General features: G+C 38.5%; 1 protein-coding gene across 1 annotated transcript; it reads left to right on the forward strand.

Moving 5' to 3' along the window:
- Positions 1-304: 304 nt before the first annotated feature.
- LOC311211489 (pancreatic lipase-related protein 2-like) lies at positions 305-22255 on the forward strand (the record flags this gene model as incomplete). Its single annotated transcript, XM_084290221.1, has 13 exons — positions 305-353; positions 1940-2094; positions 3603-3728; positions 5092-5226; positions 5694-5802; positions 6931-7050; positions 7132-7254; positions 9710-9825; positions 11322-11451; positions 12580-12691; positions 13164-13326; positions 13451-13646; positions 21930-22255. 13 exons carry the CDS (start codon positions 305-307, stop codon positions 22253-22255), a joined length of 1860 nt encoding a protein of 619 aa, XP_084146347.1.
- Positions 22256-26280: the final 4025 nt, after the last annotated feature.

Raw genomic sequence — 26280 nt, forward strand, 5'->3', positions numbered from 1 at the left:
AAAAGCTTCTGTTTGTCAAGGTCAGGAAGACAATGTTTAAGAGATGCTGAGAGGATATACTGTATACTCACAGTATTGCCATGGCAAACAAAAGGAATGCCAAAGGTATTTTCTTGAAACCTTGCTCTCTTTGAGGAAATGTTGGTTCTTTTGGATCCAACTTATTAAATGTCTGAAGTTCTCCTGTGGTCACTATGACTCTTTTAATGGATTAAATTATGGAAATAATGTAAATTGGAAAACCCCAAGTGAATTCCAGATTCTATTTTTAATTAGGTCTGAATTGTGTTTTTATTTGTTTTAGATGTTTGCAGTTTGGATCATTACTCTTTTCCTTCTTGATGCAGCCACAGGTAAGACACACAGTTGATAAAATCTATAAACAGTAAAAGTTGTATGCAACTTACACCACAATAACTTTTTTTTTTTTAAAAAAAAAAAAAAAAAAAAAAAAGAACATGCTTTGGAATGCATATAATAGACTTCTTCATTAGGAGTAATGAGTTCTGTCTTGTCTTTGCCATGTTTAACCTACCACTCTTTAATTCTGTAAAGGCTTTTGCAGCTAGCAAACAGAAAAAGAACTAGAAAGGTTTTTTAATATACAAATGGATTCTGAATTTCTTCCAGAACTGTTTTCCCCACCCACCCACAAGAATTTGTGGTAGCTCCAACACTTGTAATGTCACACGTTTTAAACATAATTGCTGAATAGTACACAGTCTAGACACTTACTCTGCACAGCACTGTGCAGAAAATAGTCCTGGTCCAAAACATCTCTTTGCCGATAGGAAAGTATAGTTCAATAGGGATGGATGAATGGGGAGAAAACAAACAGTGAAACAATCCAGAAGCTCCCTGATATCAGGGAGGAAAAAAAAAAAAAAAAAAAAAAAGAAGAAGAAGAAGAAGAAGAAAAAACAACACATTGAAAATAACTGAATCACTTGTGGAGTCCTAGATTGCATCTTCACAATCAAATCTTCTCTTTCTCAGAATGTATTTCCAGTATATAACCCACCAGAATTTTGTACAGAGTTACAAATAGAGTAAATCATGGTCTGATGTATTCTGACTGCGTCACTCATTCACGGTAGCAATAGCTTCTCTTTGTTTTCAGCGTCATTTTAATAGCAATAAAAATGGGGGATTTCACAACTGTTATGCTATGATGGTGGATAAGTCTGACATTTAATGGCAACACCCGCATGTCATATCTACATCACAGTTGTATTAAAGTCACAACAGAAATTGGGAAATTCAGGCACAAATCATACTTCCTTAGTCTGTGCTTTGCTCTGGGCTTCCACTCAGATCTTACTCCATTGCTTCCACTAAATCCTTGATGATTAAAAAAACAAGAGGTGGTTTACATAAGTGATGGAGCAAGCAGTGGTGTATATTTTAATGATTGGGTGTTTTCTGTTGCTGGGTTGTTTTTTGATTTATTTTCTTTTGTTATTTTAACTCCTTCTTTAATTCTTGCACAAGAAGTAACAATTTAGATAATCTGTGGAGCATTAGCACTGAGTTGAAGGGCTTCTCTAAGCTGAAAAGCTGCCAGCAAAAGCTCATCAAATTCAGTTTGATCTCAGGATACAGAAAGGATCAAGTTGTTTTTTTTTTTTGTCTTTTTCCAATAGCTATTTTAACAATATGTTTACCAAAACAAATCCTGCTTTCTCCTGAGTTCACCTAACTGAGCTCTAGGCAATGTCTGGAACAGGAATGGATCTTAAGTTTCAAGTCCCTGCTACATGCATAAGGCACAAGAGCACAACTGAGCCCTTAATGAAAGTGGACACGGGTGCCGTGCTCATATGAAGCAGCCATTTTCCACTTCCCTGCAATAAATACTGTCCTGCCAGCTCTTGTAAAGCGGCAGCAGCCTGGTCTGCTACATTCCCAGAACACTAACATTGTTCTTCATGTGTCCCAGGAAGGGAAGTGTGCTACGAAAGGCTCGGATGCTTTACCGATGATCCCCCTTGGTCTGGGATCCCCGGCAGAGAACTGACAGGCTTGCCCAGCCCTCCAGCAGCTGTGAACACCAATTTCCTCCTTTACACTAGAGACAACACCATGAAATACCAGGTAAGAAACTGGTTTGCTTTAAATATTGATAGTGTGCTACATGGTCAACAGATTATATAGACTGCTGCGTTCCTCCCAGCAGAGGCCCCGATCCATATAACACATGCCACGAGCAGTCCATCCTAGTTTCCTTTCATCTCATTTCTTTTTCCTCATGTCGGTTGTCTGATGGGCCAGGTATAATTGCAACGTCTTACTAACTTGCAGTCTTCTAACACAAGTCATCAAAGACGTTTTTGCATTTCTTCTATGTTCTTTTCTACAATAAGCAAATGGCCGAAATTCAGTTTCAGTTTTATCATTACAAAGACAGAGGTAAGACAAGTACAAAAGGAAAGCTCAGTTTTGGATTCTGTGTGTCTCCAGCTGAAAAATATATTTCAGGTACTAATATATTATATGTTATATTATATTACATGAATTTAGGGCACAGTTCCTACATGATTACGGGATCCTTTTAATAATATATAATTGGTCTCAGAGGCTCTGCTCATGTGATGGCCAAACCAAACCCAAAGAGTAGGCAGGTAGTTAAGAGTGAAGATTAGGAGAGAAAGTAACTGTGCACCAGAGAAGGGAAGGAAAATGGGATGAAAAATTAAAGAGAAGCTTAGAAGGGAAAACAAGAGACTAAAGAAAAAAATGAAGAAGAGAATGACCATCCCTGTGAATTTTAGTTGGACAAAAAGCAAGGGAAAATTAAGTAATTTAATAGGAAAAATTAAAAGGGGCTGCTTTGCTGTTGCTGGCTTATCATACATGAAAAAGATTTCACAGGTGGGATTGTTTGTTTGTTATAAATGGTAGTCACAGAGGAGACATTTAATGATTTCTCCTCTGAGTCACCTCAGACATCTCCGAGTCTGTGAGCTTTCAGCCTGAGTCAATTTTTCACTGGAGGTGAGTTGTGCACTAACTAGTGCAAGGCATCCCTTTTAAGCATACCAAGCTGTACCAAAAAATAAGTGCCAGTTTTCAAAGCAATGCATTATTCAGAATTCACTTTTGAAGAAAATAATGCCTTCCCTCTCCATAAACCCCAAAATACCTACAGCATTTGCTGTCAGCCTGGTGGCCTTTGTCATGCTGTCTAGACTATCTTTAAGATAACGTATGAATAAGCTTAGAACGAAAATCTTATCTTAAAGAGAAAAAAGCAAAAAAAGGATACAGATTCAGAGTCAACTGCATTATACCTTGTAGAAAACACTATTTGTTTTGTATTTTGGTTATAGTTTTTGATAAAATATTTTATTTATATGACATGTTGTACCAGTATATTTCAAAGCTCATATCATTAGTTCAATTAAATAGAAGTTGAATTTGTTGAAGCTATTTACTGATATTCCCCAGCAAGGCAGTTTAGGATCAGGAACAAAACACATCTCTTCGGAGCCCAGAACAGAACTATGCTCTAACTATTGAGATACTCTGCCCCATATCAAACTGTGAATTAGTACAGAGCATTCACATTGTTACTGTTGTTTTGCTTGTTTGTTTCAACACAGAAAATTAATCCTTCAAATCCTTCAACTATCAAAGCTTCAAATTTTCGAGCACACAGGAAAACTCGCTTCATTATTCATGGCCATCTTGGTGGAGCTGACCTTCCCTGGATATCAAACATGTGCAGGGTATGGTGTGATTGTTGTCTGACAGTCATTGTATTTGAAAGTGAAAATATCCACAGACATTCCCCATTAATTGGCTTATGAAACTTACTTCTCTGTTTTTTTGTTAATTCTGGGAATATATGAGCAGAAAAATCCTCGGAATCAAGTTCAGTTTCAGAAAACTGCCTGCTTGTTCCAAGCTCTGAGTATAGAGCACTTCAGACTCCTACTTAACAGCTTTTTGCTGCATTCACCTCCACAGTGAAAGCTATAATTGATTGGTTTTTCAATTCCTTGGCAATAATAAAGGAAAAAAGGTCACTTTTCTCACCTCAGCAAAAGTTCAAAATAAACATTTCAGATCGAGTGAGGCATTTGATCTACCAAAACCAAAATGTTTTGTTCAGCAGATTGGTTTCATTTTATTTAGGTACATTGCAAAAATGAAATTGTTTCAAAATGAAAAATCGGAAAGTTCCCTTGCCAAAAGTCTCTAAGTAGAATAGTTTGTTCAAAATACATGGAGTCATGGGCTGAGCATTTCAGGCACATGAACATGAATTTGTGAATCTCATTAGATGATCTGAATGTATAAATTTTGAAGAATGAAGCTTGGACAATAAAAAAGAAGTCATTCTATCCTCTTTTTCTAACTGGGGTAACTAAGACAAGCTGATATTCTAAAACCAGGGACAGCAGCTGGGAAGGAAAACAGAACTGCAACCAGCTGTTAGACACCTTTATGCAGCATTCAAACCTGCCTCCAGTCTGCCTCCTTGTGTTGATTCTGCAGTATTAATTGGAAAGAAAGCACTAAAGATGTATCCTTACCAGTCACATAAACAAAGCAGGTGCATATAGCATCTTTTTGCAATGCCACTTTCTGAATAATGGAATTATGCAAGATCTGAGTTTCTAGGATGATATTAGAAAAATGCACTACTAGAAAGAATCCCGTAAGAGCTGTATAATTTTATTAAAAATAAATAATAAATAAAAATCACTGGCCAAGTCCTGACGATACATCTCCAATTTATCCCCACTCTTCACCCCTTGTGTTCAACACCATTGACAAGAATAACTACTGCATAGAGTACTCCATGGCAGCCTGCTTTCTGGCCTTGCAGACTGGTGTCTACAAGTTACCCCACAACAGGCTTCTGTAAAATAGTGCCCAGAGAAGACATCAGGAGAGCAAAGGGGGAGCTCAAAAGAGCCTCATGACAGGAGCAGAATGCCAATTCTGCAAGGGTGGGATGCAAAAATCAAAATGCACAGAACTACAATGAGAACCCCCAGCTAGAGCAAAACAAATGATTATTTGCGCTTAACCTGGAAGAGCTGTGCTTCACACTTGTTTCCTTCTTCTTTTCATACCTGACAGTTCATGTTTCATGTTGAAGACGTAAACTGCATTTTGATTGACTGGACAGGTGGCTCCAGTGGCTTGTACACCGAAGCAGTTAACAACGTCCGCATTGTGGGGGCTGAGCTCGTGTACCTTGTGAACCTTCTCGAGGTACAAGTATCTATGGAATGTGAACACCAGCACGTACATGTAGTCTGTATGGTAAAGCCTGTGGTCAAGGTGGCATCTTTAGATTTGATGTGATGTAGTCAGAAAGTACAGATGGTCACGATGGCCTTTTTTTTCTGGATAAGCCATTCTGGCTGGAGATTAGGAAAACTGGTGAGGAGAAGAGCAGTAGTCAAGGGCCAACATGACTAAAATATCCCTCCATGGGCCTCAGACCCTGCCTCCAGCTACAAGTGGATGGCAGCACAGAGAAGCGGTTCTCCCACAGCCACCCGAAGTCACAATTTCCCTGCAGAGGCTCAGCTGAGCCCAGCATGCCAGCAGCACATGGCCTCCTCCTCCTGCAGGAGCTGGGTGGCGGAGCACCTCCATAGCACCACAGCCACTTTATTCACATCATATTTCCCATTTAGCACCCTTGTTTTTTCCTTTCCATACATCTTTCACAGAAAGACTATGGCTACTCTCCTGCCAACGTTCACTTCATTGGCCATAGCCTTGGAGCACATGCTGCAGGGGAGGCAGGGAGACGGAAACCCGGCATTGGCAGAATAACAGGTACCGAGGCTGTTTCAGCTGCAGAAGCTTTATATTTTAACACAGCTTAGGAGAACCAGAGAGTCACTGCTACCTAACAAACACAACACAGACCACACTGTTGCTTTGCCGTAGTTAATAGCATACAGCCAGCACGACTGCACACAAATGAAGCCATGTCATATCCCATGCCATTTCACATCACCAGTCACAGCCCTGAGAAAGGCTGGACAGCAACAGAAGTATTTAACTGTCCATACTGTGGCTAAATATGTCACTTTGCATAGATCATATTGAGTCCCTGAGAACATGCTACCTATGATTTTTAGCTATATCAAAGAGCAGGAAGAAAATACCGTATTACATCTGGAATAACAGACTTGTAAATAAATATACTAGCAACTCATTATCATATTTGGCTTTAAAAGCCCACTCTAACATGACTTTTCAGCAGTTAAGAAGATTGAAAATCTGAAATGAAAAACTGAGTACCCCTATATTTACTGTGTCACGATGAGACAAATAGCTGTGGGTACCCTCGAAAGGAAGAAAGCTATTAGCCGCATAGCTACGCAGGGAGGCACAATATCATGACACACTCCCACACCACATCTGTTAAAGGCTCAGTATTTTCTGCTTTCCTTTCTCCACCAGTCAGTCCTTCGCTTTGCATAGACATTTCTTTGACTAGAATGTGTGCAATTTGGGGAAAATGGGATCAGAATTTTAGTGCTTTGTCCTTAGAGAGAGCTCAGTGAGCCTGAAGTGGAGGGTGATGTTTTCAAGCAAATTTGCTGTTTAAAATAAATTTTTGACCTGATAAAGATTCTCATACAAATGTGCATGGTTAGAGTAACATGCCAAAATTTCACATCTTCTACTACTTTAAAAAGAACAAACAAATTACCTCTTCCTATGACAGTATTCTCCAGTAGTAAGTCATCCATCCATCCAATTTTTACTGTGTTGCCTCCAGCCACTGTTCTATTAAAACCTCATTTGTTTGGCCAGCTGTCCTACATCCACAAAATAGATTTTTATATGAGCAGTAAAGGTAGAAATTTAATGACATATTGTGTATACACATCGCATGTGATGACAGTAAATAAGTTATTGTTTACTTAACCAGCCACATCTCCTTTCATTGAGGTTTGGATCCAGCTGGGCCTCTTTTCCAGTATACTCCTAACAAGGTTAGACTGGATCCTTCAGATGCAAAATTTGTTGATGTAATTCACACTCACGCTGGTCATCTCTTCTTTGACTTTGGTAAGTTTTCACACAAGAGCCAACACCTACACACAGGCATATCAGAGAGTGATCAGTCTTCAGTCATTTTACATATTTCAGCTCCTGGGATTCTTCAGACTTGCGGCCACCTGGATTTTTATCCAAATGGTGGGAAGAAAATGCCAGGATGTAAGCAGCTTCGAGTACCTCCCACAGCTCGGGATATCAATGACCTTATGAGAGGTAAGTGTATTGTAAAGAGGTAATGCATCACTATAAGCTGTAGTTTGAAAGGCCAGTTTGCAGGCTAGGCTAAGGTAAAGCCTTTTGAATGTCTATATTACTTAAATATCTCAGATTTGGAGTAGGGAGAGAATGCTCAAAAATGAAAGATTTAAGCTGTTTGTGAAATACCTATAAGTATATGGGTGTTTATACACCCGTGGGTGTTTGTATATAATGTATATATTTATACACCCATGGGTGCTTATAAATAACATACACGTGTGTATGTATGTGTATGCATATCAATATACTAATTAATGAACACTCCACGTGGAAACCTCAGTCAAAGCATACAGACTTGTCCACTAGCCTGACCTCTGTGGAAATTCCATGCACAAAGGGCCAGTGAAATTCATTCAAGGATAATCCAAAAATGATTTTATTTATTTATTTATTTATTTTAAATCTGAGCTTCCCTTCTTGCTACAAAGACATCAGTCGCAGAAGTACCGGGGTCAGACATACTCATCCATGCCATTAGCAGCATTAGTGTCTTCAAAGGGAACGACACAAGGTTAAAAATATAGAAGATGATAAAATGACTGCTGGGATAGTATTTCATGTTCTTCAAAGAAAGTTGGGCAGTTAATAAGAATTATCCTGGGATTGAGCACAATGGATGCCCCAAATCCTGCCTTCTGCCTTACCCTACAGAAATAAGAACATATGTTAATCACAGCTAAATGTTTTGAAATCCCTACCACTAGTTAAGTAACTGTTTTTCAAAAATGTTCTGTATCAGAACTGGTTTGAGAACTTAGTAACCCAAGACTGAAAGCTGGCTACACGCAGAATTGTTCAGAACCAAAACACCTTCAAGACTGACAACACAAATATGTCTCAGTTTTCAGCAAAAATTATGTATTTTCCACAGATATTTCACTAGGCTGCTTGCAATGCTTTGTGGTAAGAAACGAGCCCAGCTTTTCTGAACACAAGCAGATGGAGTGGGTTTTTCATGCAGCTTCTAAAAATAGAGACAGCCTTAACTCCTGCCTCTTGTTTAAACCTTGCTTTGTACTTATCTCTTCTGTTTGATAATATTTACATTTATGTAGTGCTTTTATGAAAAAAAAAAAAAAAAAAAGAAAAAAAAAGTGCCTTAGAAATGCTATTTAGTAACTTCTTTCTACAGCTTTTGATGCAGGAAGGAGACTGGTATTATGTTCCCATTGTATAGATGTCAAGTGAATTTGGCACTAGCACAAAGTAAGCCAACTCTAAGAGCTGGGAATTTTAAAGTTAAAAGCACAGACCTTTCTGAATTAGTTTTTAAGACAGAACGATAAAGAAAACATACTCAGGAAGCCTTGATGACCCGGATTGTTTTCAAGAAACGCAGACAAAAATGCTCTTCACTTTGTTTTTTTTTCCCCCCTACGCAAAGAGCAACGTGTATCAACTGGTCAATATCAACTGGTCTATCTTTAAGATGCATAAATATTGATGTATAACTATAGGTGAAATTCTGACTTCACTGAAAGCTGTGCCAGCTTGCAATTACTTCAGTGCCTCCAAATCATCACCCTATAATCAGGCGAGGTCCCCTGAGCCTGAAGCAGACTGGAGCCTGCTTTTATAGCCTAACGTTGGTGTGTTTGATAAAGGAGAGGCTTTGGATCTCATAAAGACAATGCTTGTAACAAGGGACCTGTAAATATAACACAATTTGCACTTTCTTCTTCCCTGCACTGCCTGCTTAGGAATTTCACTCTGAGTGCAAAATGCACTTGTTTAGAAAAATCCTGACAAAAATCAAGGACACACTGCCAAACATCTTGCTTTTCAGAGCATTTCACAGAATCACCAATGTCAAATGACCGCAGATTTTCTAGAGCTTAAAAACACTGAAAGCCACTGAAGTTAAAATAATTACTACAATTTTCTTTAATTTTGGAAGTGAGTGGAAACTGTGGTTTTACAAAATACCACATTGTGATAATGGTAAGCAAACGAAAACTACTTCATAGTAACTACTATATGCTTTGCAAATGCCACAACTATGAATTATTCCAGTCTTCGAAACATCAAAGGGAAATTTAGCTAACCCCTCCCCTCTTCCCATGCTAAAGTAAAAGCAGTCAGTGGTGCACAGAGCAGGACTGGAGGCTGCTTGAAGGCTGCCAGGTGCATCTCCACCTCTCTGAGCTTTTCTATGGGCAAAGGGACATGCATGGGCAGCACCTCGCTCTTCCCCATCAAAAATATTTTTGTAGTTTCAAGTGTGCTTTTTACCACAAAACCAAATAATTTGCACTTTAAACACATTAAATTGTCACTGTTTTTTAATCCAAGACTTCACTCTATGTACAAATGCTTTTGAGGGAAGAAAAAAGACCCACATTTGCTGTTTTGGCATGAACTTTATGGTTAATATATTGCTCTAATCTTTTTTATGTGGGCTTTCTCCTAGCATATAGATCTATTGGATGTGGACATAAAAGAAGCCTCCGGTATTATGCTGAAAGTATCATCACTCCAAATGGATTTCTTGGCTACCAGTGTGAAACATACCGAGATTTTATATCAGTAAGTATCAGGTACATGTTTATGAAGTGGGTAAGGGCCCTGCCCTCCTTCCCTTAATTTCTGGGACCATTTCTGCACTCTAAATGATAGGATAGAGGGTGGCTCTGCAGACCCACTGACTGCCCTCCTCCAGATCACAGCCAGAAAATGGGCAAAATGTGAAAACAGCAAACCCTAAGAAAGATCTAGGAGAAAATGAAGACAGTACATATACACACAGCTGGGTTCACCCTCTGCTTAGGTCAGCAGCAAGGGACACGGTCTGGCTGAAGGATCTCCATTTAAACCAGTGTCTTACAAACCTGGTGGAGCCCATCATCAAGAGGATGGCTGATGGATTCCATAAATGTTTAAACATCTGTATAAGCAATAAGGAGCCACAGTATTTAGAGCAGGGGAGACAAATATTTATACAGCGCGGCTGTGCTCCCACATAAAACAACCCTCAAGTGCCACAAGAAAGAAGGCAGCAGAATGTCCTGGTGTTTCATGCCTGACATAACTAGGAAGCCAGGACTGGATTTGCTTGTATTGACTCACAAAAGGAAGGATTGCAGTACTGCAGTGCTGTGGTTTAACCCAGCAGGAAGCTCAGCACCACACAGCCCTTTGCTCATCCTCCCCATTCAGTGTTTTATCGGGGGGTGTTATCAGCATTGCTCTCATCCCAAGTCCAAACCTCAGCACCATGCCAGCTACTAGGAAGAAAACTAACTATCCCAGGTGAAACCAGGACATGCTGAAAAGTTGTTATTGCCTGTAGTGATTCTGCCACATAACTTGAAAGGCTGATGTAATTCAGGTCTTGAATGAAAACCAGAACCCCATGCAATTTAGTGATGAGGGGGAAATGATGTTGTTAATCAAAGAGTAATAACTGATGATGTTCATTTAGCCTTTCATTCATCTAATGCCCAAACAGCCAAGGATCCACAGATGCCACTTCTTGTAGAACCTCCTCATTATCAAAATTGAACTCTCCAAATATTGCAAAACCTTTTTTTTTTCTCCAACTGAAATTGAATCCCTTCACTGAAAATATACGTTTATCATTTTTTTAATAGACAACAAGACCATTCAATATTCAATCTACATAGATTAATTTCCACATACCAAAGCGATACCCCAAGCTTTATGACTCCCATGCTTAAATATCTTATCTGTATTTTCCAGATCAGGTAGTAAGGTGCAGCATACATTTACGTATTTATTCATGGTCTCTGCAGGAATAAAAGGAATTAGGCCAGATTTTAACCTTTTTTTTTTTTTCTTTTTTTTTTTCTGTTTTTTTTCACCAGAAGAAATAAGCAGACTGACCATCACAACTCCTTTTGTCACCACTCTTTTAAATACTGAAGATAAGATATGAAACGAGTATCTTTTTGAAAAAGAAAAGAGAGAGAGAGGAAAAGCTGAAATATCCTAATTTATTGTACTTTGAGAATTGAGATTAAAATAGATAACATCTTTTAACAAACACTGTTATTTTCCTCCAGGGAGCATGCTTCCCATGCCAAAAGGAAAGATGCCCGCTGATGGGTCATTATGCCGATATGTTTCCTTATAAAACTGAGAAAGAGCAGCAAAAGGTTTATTTAAACACGGGGGCCCACCCCCCATTTTCTCGTAAGTACTGGTTTGGGGTGATGAATTTAAACTGGCAACAAAGTCTATATGAACAAATACCTTATACTTCTACAGAAATCTGCTCAAGTAAGAGGTGCTCATGGAATTTTATGTCTGTTAGGAATATGGAATATCAACATTATCTGGGAAAGGTGGAGATAATTATAGAATTGGTGCTGACATGTGACTTAGAAACCCTGCTAAATTTTGTTAAATACATGATGGCTTCAAAAGCTCTGTAAAGCTGAAGGTGGGAGGAATTATATGCTGAAAGTGCAAGATTTCAAGTAAAGCTGCACAGCTGTCATTGACAAAAATCTATAAAACTAGATCATTTTAGGGTATTTTTGCAAAGTTCATCAAGTCATGATGACGGGGAGTAATAAGTATAAGCATAGTTTTAAATGTGATTAATGTAGAAGCAGCCAAAGAACTGGGAAATAAGGAAATTTGTAAATAAAACGTAATCCATTCTGGATGATGAACTGCAAGGGCAATGAATCACATACAGTCTTTGCTAGCACTAGAATATGAAAGAAAAACTAGGTACAAAAATATTTATATCTCATCTTGGAAAAAGCACGAAGCAGAAAAATGAATTTGAGTACAGAGAAATTATTCATTTCTTGAATCTGAATGAGTACATTAATTTCAACACCCACACTGTTGAGTTTACAAAAACCATAGCCTGAAGTGGGTGAAGAGACTATCTTTTTAATAGCCCAAATCAAAGGCAGTACAAATACTTTCCAAACCTGGTTACTTGAAATCAATATGCACTACTCATGAGACATCCCGCCACACCCAAATTTCTCATAACTGTAACTACAAAATGAAAACTGACGCCAAGCGGAAGAGCAAAGCATGGTGTTGCCCATGGCAGATTAAATACTCTGCATGGCCAGAAGGCCAGCAGAGGTTGGATCTGTGATTTAGACCACTGTCAAGGAAATTAAGATTACCAGAATCACACAGAACTAATGTTTCCCTTAATAACGAGAGTGGCATTTTTTTTTTGCTTATAAGCACATCTGTGCAATTCTCTTCTCTCCCTGAAAGGTATTGAAACATAGGTTTCAATGACTGTAAAGAGATTTATTTCCCTCATATTTCATTTTGTTTTCAAAGGCTGGCGAAAAGAGATATGTGTCAGAGTATCTGCAACAGAAACCATGAAGGGAAATATAGATGTAGCCTTGACTGGTACTAATGGGATCAGGAGAAAATATACAATTGACACGTAAGTATACCATCACTGTTGAAAAAAATGTTATACTGAATTTGTAATGTCTCTTTTCACATGTCTCATCTTGTTCTTTGTGATCTACACTGGTCATAAAAGCAGCTGATACGTGGTCAAAGTTCCCCACGCTACAGGATGTGGTCAAAATGTGCTTGCTGGTCTCTCTTGCTCTGTGCTTTCTTTTCAGACAAAGGTTAGTATAGCAAAGTGGGCAAGAGCTAAGAGCTCTGGGGCCTGACAGTAGGCTACTTCTGGTCTCGGGCATGTCATTTGGAAATCTTTAAGATGACAAAGAGACAAATGATGCACAACTGTGTGATCATTCCCTCCCCTAGGCAATGTGCACCAGCAGGGAAGTTGCATGTTTCTTATGAACCATGCCAGAGTCTGGCATTGCGGCCCACTCAGCCTAGCCTTTTCCGGTAAACGTGGATTAATATTTCATTTATATTCTTTTCTTTTTTGGCAGGGGAACTTTCAAGCCAGGCAATACATACTTGAACTATATTGATACAGAAATTTCTGGGAACATTTCAAAAGTCGAGTTTCTCTGGAAGAAGCACTTAGGTCAGGTACACAGAGGCTGCATGGGAGCTGAAGAAGTCACAGTAATATCTGGGGAAGATGGAAATGTGTGAGTATACAGCCTAATTGTGTTCCATGCTGTGATTCTCAGGGGGAAAAAATATAAAGTAAAATAGAAAAATAAGCCATTGTGCTGAAGATCGTTTTCTTAAACTTTTCTCTTGTTGCCAGGTCTGTGTTCTGTGGCCATGGGTCTGTGCAGCCAAACAAATGGCAAACCCTGATGCCTTGCTAGGGCTGGCAGAAGAATGTCACAGCTGTCCACCCTCGACGAGAGCATGCTTTTTCAGCCAAACTGCTGGCAAGGCTCCTCCAGCAGAAACGGACAATTTTTCCAGCCTACTACAAAAGCTTTATTTCCAAATCAGTACTGTTAGCTTGTATCCAAACAGGGGAGCTACACTTCTGTGAATTCTAGTTACAGCCACAGCTAACGGGCATTTTACCAGCTATAAATGACATGGTTTGGTTGTATTGCAGAGTCAAGAAGGACAATACTAAAATAGGTTAAAAACAAAAAACAACAACCATGGAACAGACAGACAAATCCTTTAACCGTGCCTGCTTACTTCTTCAGGAAAAGGACACTTTCATGCTTTTCTGGAGCATCTTATTCTATCTGAGGATTCTGACAAATAATTTTAATATAAAAATATTCCGAGTTTTAATGGCATTGACTGACACCTGCTCTTCCCTCCTGAAGAACGTATTTAAACAACATTTTAGCAACACATCCAAAAGACTGTCTAAGAGCTGGGACTGCATACCAAGTTGCGCAATCTGCCCTGAGAAACTCAACCATCAAAGTTCACCTCGTATCAAGCAGGACAGCTTAATGCGCAGCAAAATATTTGATTGTTGCCTTTTTCACTGACTTGCTGTGTTCAGCTCTGCTGAACACTGGGTGAGCTGGGACTCTTTCTCTGTACCTGAAATGGGTACCTTCTTTATCAAAATAATGTTGTACTATTGAAGATACTAAATTTTCTGGCAGCCTTTAAAATAATAATTTTCCCTTTACCATTGAAGCTGAATTTTCCACCTGCACCTTGCTTTTCTGACACCAGAAAACCCTGACGACCTCCCATAATTTTAGGGAAAGTATCTTAGAAAAATATTTAGGACTGTGGTTATTTTCCCAGTATAAAGAACTTAATATGCCCCTTTCAGAGACACAAAACTTTTCCCCACAAGAATTCTTATGATCCTTAAATTGGGCCTCAGCTGCCATACTTTCATTATTACAGCATTGCCCCAGAATATTTGGGAGCATTTTGATAGCACTTTTAGCAAAATCAGGCTACCAAGATTGTTTTTATTTCAGTAGAAGCTTACCACAAAATTCCTTTTGGATTTTATTGCTCACTGTGGTCTAAGAAATACAGCGAATTTTTAAACGTAATATGAGGTTTATCATTTGGGCACAGAAATCCTATGTGGGAATCATGTTGGGCAACTCTGATCTGTCCCATCCCAATAACTAGCTATTCCAGAATACTTCCAATGAGGCTCACCAGAAACACTGTTGATGAGTTACACAAGGATAAACATGAGTGATGAACAGGTGTTATAAATTATGCAGCAATAGTTCTGAGATATCAGAATCCAGTCAGTTCCCATGAAGTTTGCCAGAGGAGATTGATTAGGAGATTTGAGTTGAAGTTCACAAATCTGTCTACTTTCATGGGCTCCCTGCTTTGGTATGTTTACCACCTCCGCCCATATGAGGAATAGGATCCAGAAACCTTCCCAAGGGTCGAATTCATTCCCCAGAGAAGTATAAACCGAACCCCTGGGTACATAGTTGGGAAATACCTATAGTTAGGAATTACACCATCTTGGCCATCTGTCATAAATCAGGCATGGCTCTCTGCCTCAGAGTTGCACAAATTAAGCAAATGGAGGGAGAGGGAAAGGAATACTTACTATTCTTTTCATGCACTCAGGGCCTTAAGCAAAAGAAAAGTAAATATTTTTCTTGGGGACTCAAAAAATGTGTGTAGCAGAGCCAGGAAGTGCATTATCTGATTTAATGACATGAGGAATCAGTGTGAACGTCATGTGGGCCATGGCTTCTCACTATGAAGAAACATCATCCTGTTGAATTAAGGAGTTTATAAAGCACAAACCCTTTCCCTTCTGCCTCCATATTTGGCTGTGCCTTTCTTGCAATTTTGGACATTAATTTGATGTTTTTATGAATCATAAATCATAGTCTTCCTTTCAAAAAAAGTGAGCTTTCATTTTGTTTAATTTTTAGCTGTTGATTTCAACACCTTTCTGATGAAATATAGCAACTCACATGGGCTGATAACATCTGCTCTAAGCTGATTAGGCCCCTTAAAAATAGGTGTTTTCTCGCCCAATCAGTACAGCTAAGAATAAAATATTGTGTTACTTTCTTCTCCATGTCTTGTCCCACTTTGTGTTTATATTATATACTCTTTCTTGAGTTAATTTTCACTCTTTGGTATAGTAAATATCAGCACAGCTAATACATCTATAAACAGAACAGGAAACAGGAGGTTTATTTTTTATGAGCTACAGGTGAAAAAATATTGAAAGCAGCTGTGTTGCTGGTTTAGTTTGGGATTTAAGCTTTTTTTTTTTTTTTTTTTTTTTTTTTTCCCCTCCCATTTCTCTTTGTAACTAAAAATCAAAATTATTACTTGGTACGGAAAATTTGGATTCTATCACTTGTGTTATCGGAACCAGTCCATAAAATGCAAGGGTTTGATATTTCACAAGATACTCTGTCTTTGACAATGACTGGAAGAAGTAATAGCTTCACAACAACATAAGCCAGGTTGTTATAACAACTTAAATTGCATCTTTAAAATGTCATAAGATGTACTTTTTGAAGTCTGGATGTCAAATTGAAAAGTAGACTTCCTTTTAATCAAATGTACTTTGTTTGTCTAGGATTTCAAAGGACGTATGGTGATATCCATTCAGTCTTATAAATTATTTAAATATTCTGTAATACTGAGAGTGCTTCAGAGTTACAACAGAAATTTCATTTAATTCTCCTTAAGCATTTGTTCACTACAAAAACAATGCCAAGGTAAACTACTAACTAACCATCATAAGGCATTCCACCTCAGTCCCTGCTCTCTCTCAAAACACCCTTTTAGCAAGGGTGTAAGGTCAAACAAACAAACAAACCAACAAACCTCTTAGATCTTTTATAGAATAAAGGAACAGCAATGAAAAGTAGTGCACAATACTAGCTCTCTGCTCCACTTACATCTGCATTTGCCTTATATGTAGCATCAGAAACAAAAATTTTAGCAGAAACAGTATGCTTTTCAAGAAGTGATGAAAACAAAAACCATTTGTATCAGTTCTCTATTAACAGGAATAAAATGTAATCAGAAAATAACTTAGGTCGGGAAAGACTTTAAGATCATCAAGTCCAACCATCCACCTAACACTACAAGTCCAGAGCTAAACCATGTCCCTAAGTACCACATCCACAGATGTTTTAATTGCCTGTGGGAATGGCATCTCCATCACCTCCCTGGGCAGCCTGTTCCAATGCCTAACCACCCTTTCCATCAAGAAATCCTTCCTGATATCCAAAATAAACCTCCCTTGGTGCAACTTGAGATTGTTACCTCGCTTCCTCTTTTGGAAGCACAGCAAAAAGTATGCTTTCCTCTTTCAAAAAAAAAAAAACCTGCAGTTTATCAAAAAGTCCCTCATAAATATTTGTGAGCACAGAACAAAAAGTATAATAACAAAAAATAATTAATGCAAACTATTAGGTGGAGACCTCGATGCTTAGTTTACACAGTCATCTCTCTTCCTATTGAATCTTTTTGATTTACTTTTGATCCTATCTATTTTATTTCTCTGACTATTCAGATTTTTTCACACTATTTTAATACCCTAGAATATGTTGATAAAATCCTTGAAGATGAACTGCAAATTTGCAGGAAATAAACCATCACTTTGTTCAAGAAGTCCTTCTGGTCTTTCATCTTTGTTAGAGAAGAAGCTTGACACATCTCTTACACAGAAAGCCTCCCCAGTGCCTTCATCCTGCCTTTAAGACTGCTTTCAGATTACATCATTTTATAGCCCAGTCACTTGCCAGCATATTTACTTATAGAAACACCATGGGAATTTTCTTAAATTTCTCCAGGAATGAAAAATACATCAGGCTTTCTTCCCTCCCTCCACCCCCCCACCCCCCCCCACCCGATAATCTGCAAGATCTCTGTTTCACTTGCTTTCACATGATTTTATCATCAGTTTTTGTTTCTCTCTTCAGGTTTGCTTTTCCCCAAGAAAAGATAAACGACTATATAGAAAATAATTGATTTTTTTTTTTTTTTCTTCCTGAATTCTCTCTTTGCTTTTAATTTAGGTTACAGTTTTTGTCTTTGGCATACCAGAAATGAGTGAATGATTACAGTGGCACAGTGCCTGAGAATTTACATCCTAAGGGGACTTTTTGTTAGATCTGAGATCTGTTTTCCCTTTTTTCAGGTAATGTCTAAACCCACAGTTGTGTTATATCAGCTACTAACCAACCCATAACCTCATACATCCTGGGAGCAAGTTGGTCTTCCCAGATAACATTCTTGTAGGTTTATCCCCTCAGTTCCTTCTCTTGTAAATCCTCATGGATATTTTTATAGTGAAATTACTTTATGTTCACTTCCCTCACACTCCTCCCTCGATGAAAATTAGTGATTTATTTTTTTTTCCCCTACAATAGGCTCCAACTTCCAAATATGTGCCTGATATATAGAGGGTACAATAAAACCATTGGAACAGGATTTTGCTGGGACTTCAGCCCAGTCAGGGTGTTCTGTATAACCCATAGGCTCTAACAGCGACCTTTGGCTTTGTCCTGGAATGGAAGCAAAAAAATGAAGAGCTTGGGGTGTGTTTTCCCAACACTTATTTCAGTTATCCTTCCAAAACCAAAGCTGATTGGGATTGAGGTTGCCACTGGGAGGCTAAACAATTGCTCGCTGACCCATCGCAAAGCCTATCTACACAGACAGTCTATGAAACTCATGGATCTCTTTTTTATTAACACAGAATCAGGGACTTGGCAATTTCAGTCTCCGGGCTGCTTCAAGCTATGCTGATTCCAATCACTATGAAGCGGATGTTGATAGCATGCCGAAATTTATTTTTGATGGCATATTTCCAAGATAAAACAGAGCCAGGAATTTGTTCTTTATCTCTAGCTATCAAGGATCTAAAACCTTCCGGAAAGAGCATGCATCATCACCAACCTGCACACAAACAGAGCACACCTAGATTGGCGCGTTACCGGACAACATACCTCTCCTCCCAGCTACCACAAGATGGGATCAGCCAAGTGTCTTGCAACACCGGAAGCAGAAGTAATATCTCAAAATACAGGTTGACATTGGGATCAGCCCCCTTTTCATCCCATACATTTCAGATGATAGGAAAACTTGGGATATAATGTGAGAGATGTCCAGAGCCCAAGGTAGCTAACTTTGCTCTAAGCCACAGTTTTGCATCTGGGCTGTTCAGAGCCATTCTTTCATAGACCATTTGCAAAGATTTGCATTTGCCTATCAGTCTCCAAGGCAAAACCTACAGCTATTCCTTTTTATTTCTGCTTCTTCCTTCAAATAAATTAAATATTTTAGTGTTAGTAGGAAATAGAGCATTCAGAATAAAGGACTTCACCCTATTCTCTTTTAATTCTGCCTATTACTTGGAAAGAAAGCCTGGCTCTCCCTAATCTTTCCACCCACTGTGGTTTTGGTTACTTCCATTGCCACTTTTAAAATTCTCCCATTCCTGTCTCCTTACCATGATACTATGCTCCGTAAGTCTTCAGATCACAAAACCAACAGTTAACATTATCTCTGCTTGCTTTGGGTAAGGGCAAGGGACTGCTTTGACAGATTCAATGAGCAGGGAGCAAGTTTCATGGAAGGTCATAAATATTTACCATCTCCAAAATATTTATTCTATTACTGCTGTGCAATACTGAAAAGGATACACTAAGGCAAATTGGTTTTGCTTTTTATTCAATATAAGGTTTGCTCACTTGACCAGAATGAACACATCAGAGTTAGACAATAGAAATATCAAGAAAGTCTTTTATTCATGGCTCTGTCACTCAGGGACTAACAGTAAGATTCTCCAAGAAGGTGAGTGGTTTTTGTCTATGCATATTAGCAATTCTCTAAGGGGATGCAATAACAAAGCTACTGCCAGGTGACCTTCTTTCAAGCTAAGAAATTCATTAACTATCTTCAATCTAAAATTGAAATGAGAGAGAAAAAATATTGCTTTTAGAATTTTATTCACTTATCTTGCTATGAAAGCCTTGGTAATTTATATATCACTGCACTTGAAACACAGTTGCTGAGTTTCCTTTGCAGAACATGATTCTCAGTGAGTGTTTTGATCCTTTTTTTCTTACTAATGCGAAGGCCACTACCATCAGAATACATTTATGTCCTTGATAATTTTCAAGTTGACATTTATAAAACCATCTGGATGTGTTCAGTTGCATATTGTCAGAGGCAACTGCAGAAGCCAGACTTTTCTTACGATCTGTAAAAACCTACTGTTCCTCTTAAGTCATAAAAACATACCAAGAAAAAGCAGCCATTCCTAAAGCAAGCTAGACCTCGAAAACCCCATAACATAGGCTATAAATTCTTTCAAGTATTGAATCCATCTTGTCATTCTGGGCTACATGAATATTATCTGCACCACTGCATACGCCTCTGAAATACACTGACAGTGAGCTTCTGCGTTGAAAAAGTGTACAGTTCCTCCATATTATCACAGAATCACAGAATCTTATATTAACCAGGCTACAACGTCTCAACATACAGAGCAAATGAAAAAGCAAGCTGAAGAATGCAGTTAGTGAACTTAAATCCTTGCCAAATGCTTTTCTCAGTTATTCGTGCACATTTGTCCAAGGAGGTATTGTATATCTTGCTTCTTATGAGCCTGCATTTCTGCTTCAGTTTGTAGCTGTGGTGCTCTGGGTTGGGGGTGTTCTGCAGCACCACTTTAACACTCACACACAAAATGCAAACTGTGGAAATTACAGCAAAATATTTGAGCATACCCAGCAGTCCTGGTCTTCTAACAAACACTTTAAAGGGGTCTGATTTTCACACAAAGACATTCAGCAATTTTGGAAGATGTTTCATCATGAATAGAGGCACCAGTTTCACTGGCTGCTTTCCATATAACTTACATGCCAATATTCTGACAAACGGGGCACATGGCACTCCTTATCTCTATTCTGCGGCTCCCCAGCCTCACACCTTCCCTGACTTATCCAAAGAGCTGTATCTGTCTGATACTGTTCCCATAAGTGCTGCCTAATTCCTACCTTTCAGTCATTAAGTATAGATTATACAATAGATCTGTAGATTCTTACTAGCTAGATCTGTTCTCTTATCTGAAATTACATACTTCTCTTCAGTCTGAGCAGTAATTAAACATGAGATCCCATCACTGACCAGCCACTGCTTCCTCCTGATTCCTCTGAGACTTCTTGTTAGTGATTGTCACTGTAGATGGCATTGGTTTGCACCACTTCACCAACAAACAAGAACCAGACCCCAACCCAAACATTCACACCCACTCCATAGGCTACAAAGAGTAACAGACACTCATGACTTGTATTTTACAATGCATGCTGAGCATGTTACATACTGCTTAGCATATGGAAAAACGCAGCTTAGATGATATTTCTGAATTTATACCTTTTCTCAAACATTGCATGTATCTCAAGACAGTCTTCTTATATGAAACTTAGATTCAACCCAAGTCACTTCCTGTCCCTAGGCAGTTGAATCACTCCATGTATAAGGATGAATGTCGCTCACAGTTGCGTGAACAGGTAACTATGGCAGCACCCATCCTGTAGGTAACAGTGCAGTGACTTGAGGTCTTGCCCAGGAGCTGCTGAAAGAACTGGATTGTGACACACTCTGTGGTCTGAGCTCATTGAGACCCACAACCTGCTGAGAAAAGAACAGAACCTGGGACTTATGTGATGGATGACTTCTCTAGTCACTCAGCCATTACAGAGAAAAAGATATACAACATGATTATCTTCACCCTCTCCTTCTCCTCCTGACATGTCTGAATGAAGGTGGCTTTGGTTACTCAACTGAATGCTGATAGCAACAGTGTCAAGAGCTGCCATTTTTATTCAGAGCACCCTACCCGATGTTAAAGCTTGGTACCAAATTTGTGAATCCCACATGGCCTAGGAGGACATGGCACCTGTGAATTTATTAGCTTTTGCTACTCAAGCTCTGTCCACCCACTACTATTTTGACTAATCTAAGTTGTACAACGATTCTTCCTGACCTCCCCTTTTTTAAGCAGAAGCTAACCCACTATCTGCTTAAAAAAAATAAAATAATAAAATACGAATAATAACAATAATAGTAATAACGAATAGGCTTGGTTATACAGAAAACACACAAGGGTTTGTTTCACAAGGTACGTACATCAGTCAGACAACAGAGGGTGACACCAAACAGCATAATTAAGCTTCCGCTCTTAAGTGCCCACAGAGGAGGCTCAGTCTGTTGCCTACAGCAGGAGCTTCCAATAACCAGCTAGCTCAGTTAAGCATTTCAATGTCCCATACCATATCCCCTTCAAGGGTTAAAACGGTCTCACCTTGCATTTATTCACACCCACAGCAAAACCCTTAGAGGTAAATTTTTTGTTGATGAACTAAAAGTGACGGGAAAGCTAGAGAGACAAGAAAAGGCAACATCTGTCACATCCAGCCCTAAGAGTGTCATTCTGACAAAGGTCTCGCTCACCCACACCTGGCCTGTAATTAGGCACCGTGTGGGCAGGTCCGCACCCACGGCGGTGGGACTGAGTCCAAGTGAAAAGAGCCGGGAACAGCCAGGGCTTGACAGGAGCCACCTGAGTGGAGTGTACAAAGCAGCAACGCGGTCTGCAGTCAGCGGTAAGTGACTGAGGAATTGGGAGGATTTGGGGGTAACTGTCCTTGCTAATGGATGGCTGGGGCTCCTGCTTAAAAAAGACAGGCTGGACAGTACAACTAGTGGTTCTCCAAGTGATACTGAGGAGACCCTTGGCAGCAGAAACAGGGCTGAAAATTTTTTATTCCAGTAAATCCCAGCAGGAGATGGTCCTATCTGGGACACTGCAGTGTAGCTAAGAAAACTGTGTGGATTCAGTGGGCTAAGGTAATTAGGCAGAGAATATTTCCCTTTGTTTTTAAAGAAAGATCAAATGATGGTATTTCCACATAGAGTCTGGACTCTTTTCTAAGAAAAAATACACAAGAATACAAATAATAGCTAAAAAGAAAAAATAAGAATTATTAGGAGCATTCTAAATGTAAAGGGAGAATGGAAGTTAGGAAGAATCAAAGCTATTATATATAAGGATGAGACAAATAGGATGTGTTTTAGAAGAGCACAGCTTATGGAGTAAGTTGTTATCAGCAAGGGTCATTCTGCACCTCAGAAATGGCAAAAGGCCAATAGTGTTGGTCTTAGAGCTGGCTAAAAGTAACAGTAGCCTACCTATGAAGAACAATAGTGAAGTCCTGGAAAGCCAAAAGTGGCCAGATCACGGCTGCAAGTCAGCTGAAGGATACCCAGTTAGCCTGGAGTTGGCACAGCCACCTCCCCAAACTGAATCATAGGTGGTTTTTGTTTGTTTGTTTGTTTTTAAATATGATGCTTGTAGTTAGATTAAATAATCATAATTGTATGTTTTACTGTCTGAACACTACTGTAGGGACAAGGTGAGAACCTATTATTTAGGAGGTCAAAGCAGATGGTGTTAAGTATGTCTCTTAATCAGGAAATATTTAATAGGTTTTCTTTGTTATTATCCTGACATTTCTTTTGATTGTACACCATTTCTAAGTGACTGACAGAAGCAACTTGAAAGCCCAAATCTTACTGTAATCTCTAGTGATGAACAAATACACGTATGACTTTGCATATTTACTGCCCTTTTATTGGAGTGCTTCCCACATTTAACGCCTCAAGAAAAGAATTTGCAACAGTATTCTGAGTCACTATGGGAGCCTAATGCCCTAGTTCCCTGTCTCAGACTCAGTTTAAGAGGTCAGTAGATGCTCACAAAACTCTAATACCCAGACCAGGCAATGTACATGAACCCTGTTTTGCCTTACCTCGACACCTGCGACATCCAGAACCTTTTTCTTTCTCCAGATCACCTAACATCTTTGCTCCACTACGAGATTGATTTGTCTACTCTTAAATTTCTTGGTTTCAGAGCTATTCATTTAGAGTCAGTTTCCTTCTGGAGAGCTTACCTAAAAGCTGGTGAGCCAGCAGGAAAAGAGACTGGCTAATTGCCCAGATGCTCTTTTACTTATTATTACTTGTTTGTACTGAAGCAGAGCCAAAGTGCCTTCATCTTGAATCTTACTATGGGCAATTTACAACCACATCTGAGGGATGGGGAGGAGACCAAGATGAAATTAAGTCTTCTACCAATTACGCCAATTACGCTGCTCACCTGAATTAGTTCACTATATCACCAGCACTAAGCCCAGACCTGTGCACATTTGATAAGCTAGAGAAATGCTCTTGCTGTGTGTTAGTTACTGAACATGGACTGTGCCTGAAAAAGGTGTTCTGTACATACTTGTACAGAATGGGCTAGACCATCTCTACAAAATATAAGTTCAAAAAATTATAGTGTATTTTCTGGTATTTATATATGAGTAAATACATACATGGTCCCCTTTATGAGGCCTACAGATACTGCTGTAATATTTCTATCCTCAATTTTTTTTATCCATTTGTGGAACTTTACAATGTTTTGGTGTGCAATTAGCAAGTGATATCTAAATGCTGCAGGCTCAAATACAGACAATAAGTTTTTGGGAGAAGGGGAAACTGGTAACTTACAGTCAAGAATTCTAGGATAAACTCTGGATAACTTCTCTTTTGTGATGCCTTTACGTTACTAACCAAGCACTACACCAAACTACCAAATAGTATGAAAGGCTAAATTAAAGCAATTGGAAGGCAGAAATGTTCTTTTTTCTAAGGACAATGCTGGAGCAGGAAATATAGGAAGTATAGTTGGAAGTAAGGAATAGGAAAGCTGGAAAGACAGAAATATAAATAGTGAAAAATAGGTTAAATTTTGGGGGACAAAACACATCTTTTCTTTGAGACTTTGTACTCCTAGGTGAAACAGTCCTCTCTTCAGATTTCTCCACATTCCTTCTTTTCCATCCTCATGATTGCCCAAGAAGTCTTTCTCTCAAACTTCTCAATTTTTTTAGTATCCCTCCTGAATTGTGCATACAAGCAGCACCAAAACCTCTGTACTTTTTAAAAAATAATCCCCCTCCATGTATTAAATGTATGTTGTATATGCGCATGTGTGCGTGCATATACGTCTCTCTAATCTGTGTATGTGGATAAAGACTAAAAAGTTCTTTAGCAATTCAAAGTTATTAGTAATATATCAGCAAAACCTCAAAGGCTTTTCCAGTTATTGCTTCCTCAAAATGTTAATCTCTATTTAGTAAATATAACATGCAGTGTGACAGCATTTACTCTCCCAAACAATAAAAATAATCCAAAATTAATTACCTGTGCTTTTTATTCACTAACCCTTTAGCCCAGGTGTCAGTACTTTTTGACCAGTGATACCAGTGCTGAATGTTCACATGCAATGTAATGCCAAGAACTGATTCTTCTAAAACCTTACTTAGTAATAATCCATCATAAACGTTCAATAACTCAAAAGCCACGGCTAAAAAACGTGATCACATTTTGATCATGATGTTATGTGACCATGCACGGTAGCAAGAACGGTATTTGCAATCCAGGGCTTGCCTTCTAGTTATTGCCATTATATTCTGAGATGGAATAATTACTCAAATTTTAATCTACTTAATCCACACATTCAACTTTTAATCTACTTAACTGTTGTAGCAGTGCATGCATATCATTTAAATTTCCTAATCAAAATATCAAGTAGCAGAACATCTTATTGGAATTCAAGCATTATGAGACTAGTAATATTGATCTCATAAGAGTGTCACGTGTGGTTGTCATGTCATGTAATTGAATTCAATTACACAACTTAATCTTTTAACAGTTCTGCACAAATTTTATTTTCAAGTGTCCTGTGGAAATTTTTGTTATACTGCCTCAGGCTGTTGTCCTGAAACTCCACAGATTCTTCTTCTTCTTCTTTTTTTTTTTTTTTTTTGGAATTTTAGAATTTTTGGAATTTTTTTTTGGAATTTTCTTACTAATCAGTAACTTAACAAGAAATTTTCAATAGATTTTTTGATACCCTTAAAAAGGGAAAAAAAAAAAAAAAAAAAAGGCTCTTAGCTCATAGCTAAGCTATGAGTTACCAAAGTCTTTATTTTAAAATACATAATTCTAGTGGTTATTCTAAATAACATTCCCCCCCCCTCCCCCCCCCCCCAAACATCAGCTTGTTTTGGTAAATATAGAAAAAGAAAAGTGTAAAGACCTCAGATCACCCATATCATTGTCTTTTGCCCAATTTTAGCTAGTAATGAATCAAAAACATTGCATCTTTTTACTTTCCCCATACATGAGATATTCCTTCTTAACTCATCTTAACTGTATAGTACGTAAATGTATGTTAACATTGCTGCTTTTCTTATGAAATTTGTGTGATTTCTAATTCCCAGTTACCAGTATTCCTTTTTCATTGTCCTGTATTCTTCCAATTTCTTGCACTTTACTGAGTTAGCCTATAGATACTTAACATCCCCCCCCCTCCTTTTTTTTTTAAAGCATAACGCAACCCAATCTGCATTAAAGAAAACAGAAAGCTTTTTGTGTCCTGTTACTGCTAACCACTGACGGAGACAATAAGGGTGATAAAAGAATGGTGAGTACAAATCTTAGGAATTAGATAAACAACATATTTTGTTTTAAATTAAAATAAAAACAAAATCACTATTTCCTGCAGGAAGATTGTTAGGTTACAAA

This window comes from Netta rufina, assembly GCF_964035555.1.
Source record: "Netta rufina genome assembly, chromosome: 7".
Lineage (NCBI taxonomy): Eukaryota > Metazoa > Chordata > Aves > Anseriformes > Anatidae > Netta > Netta rufina.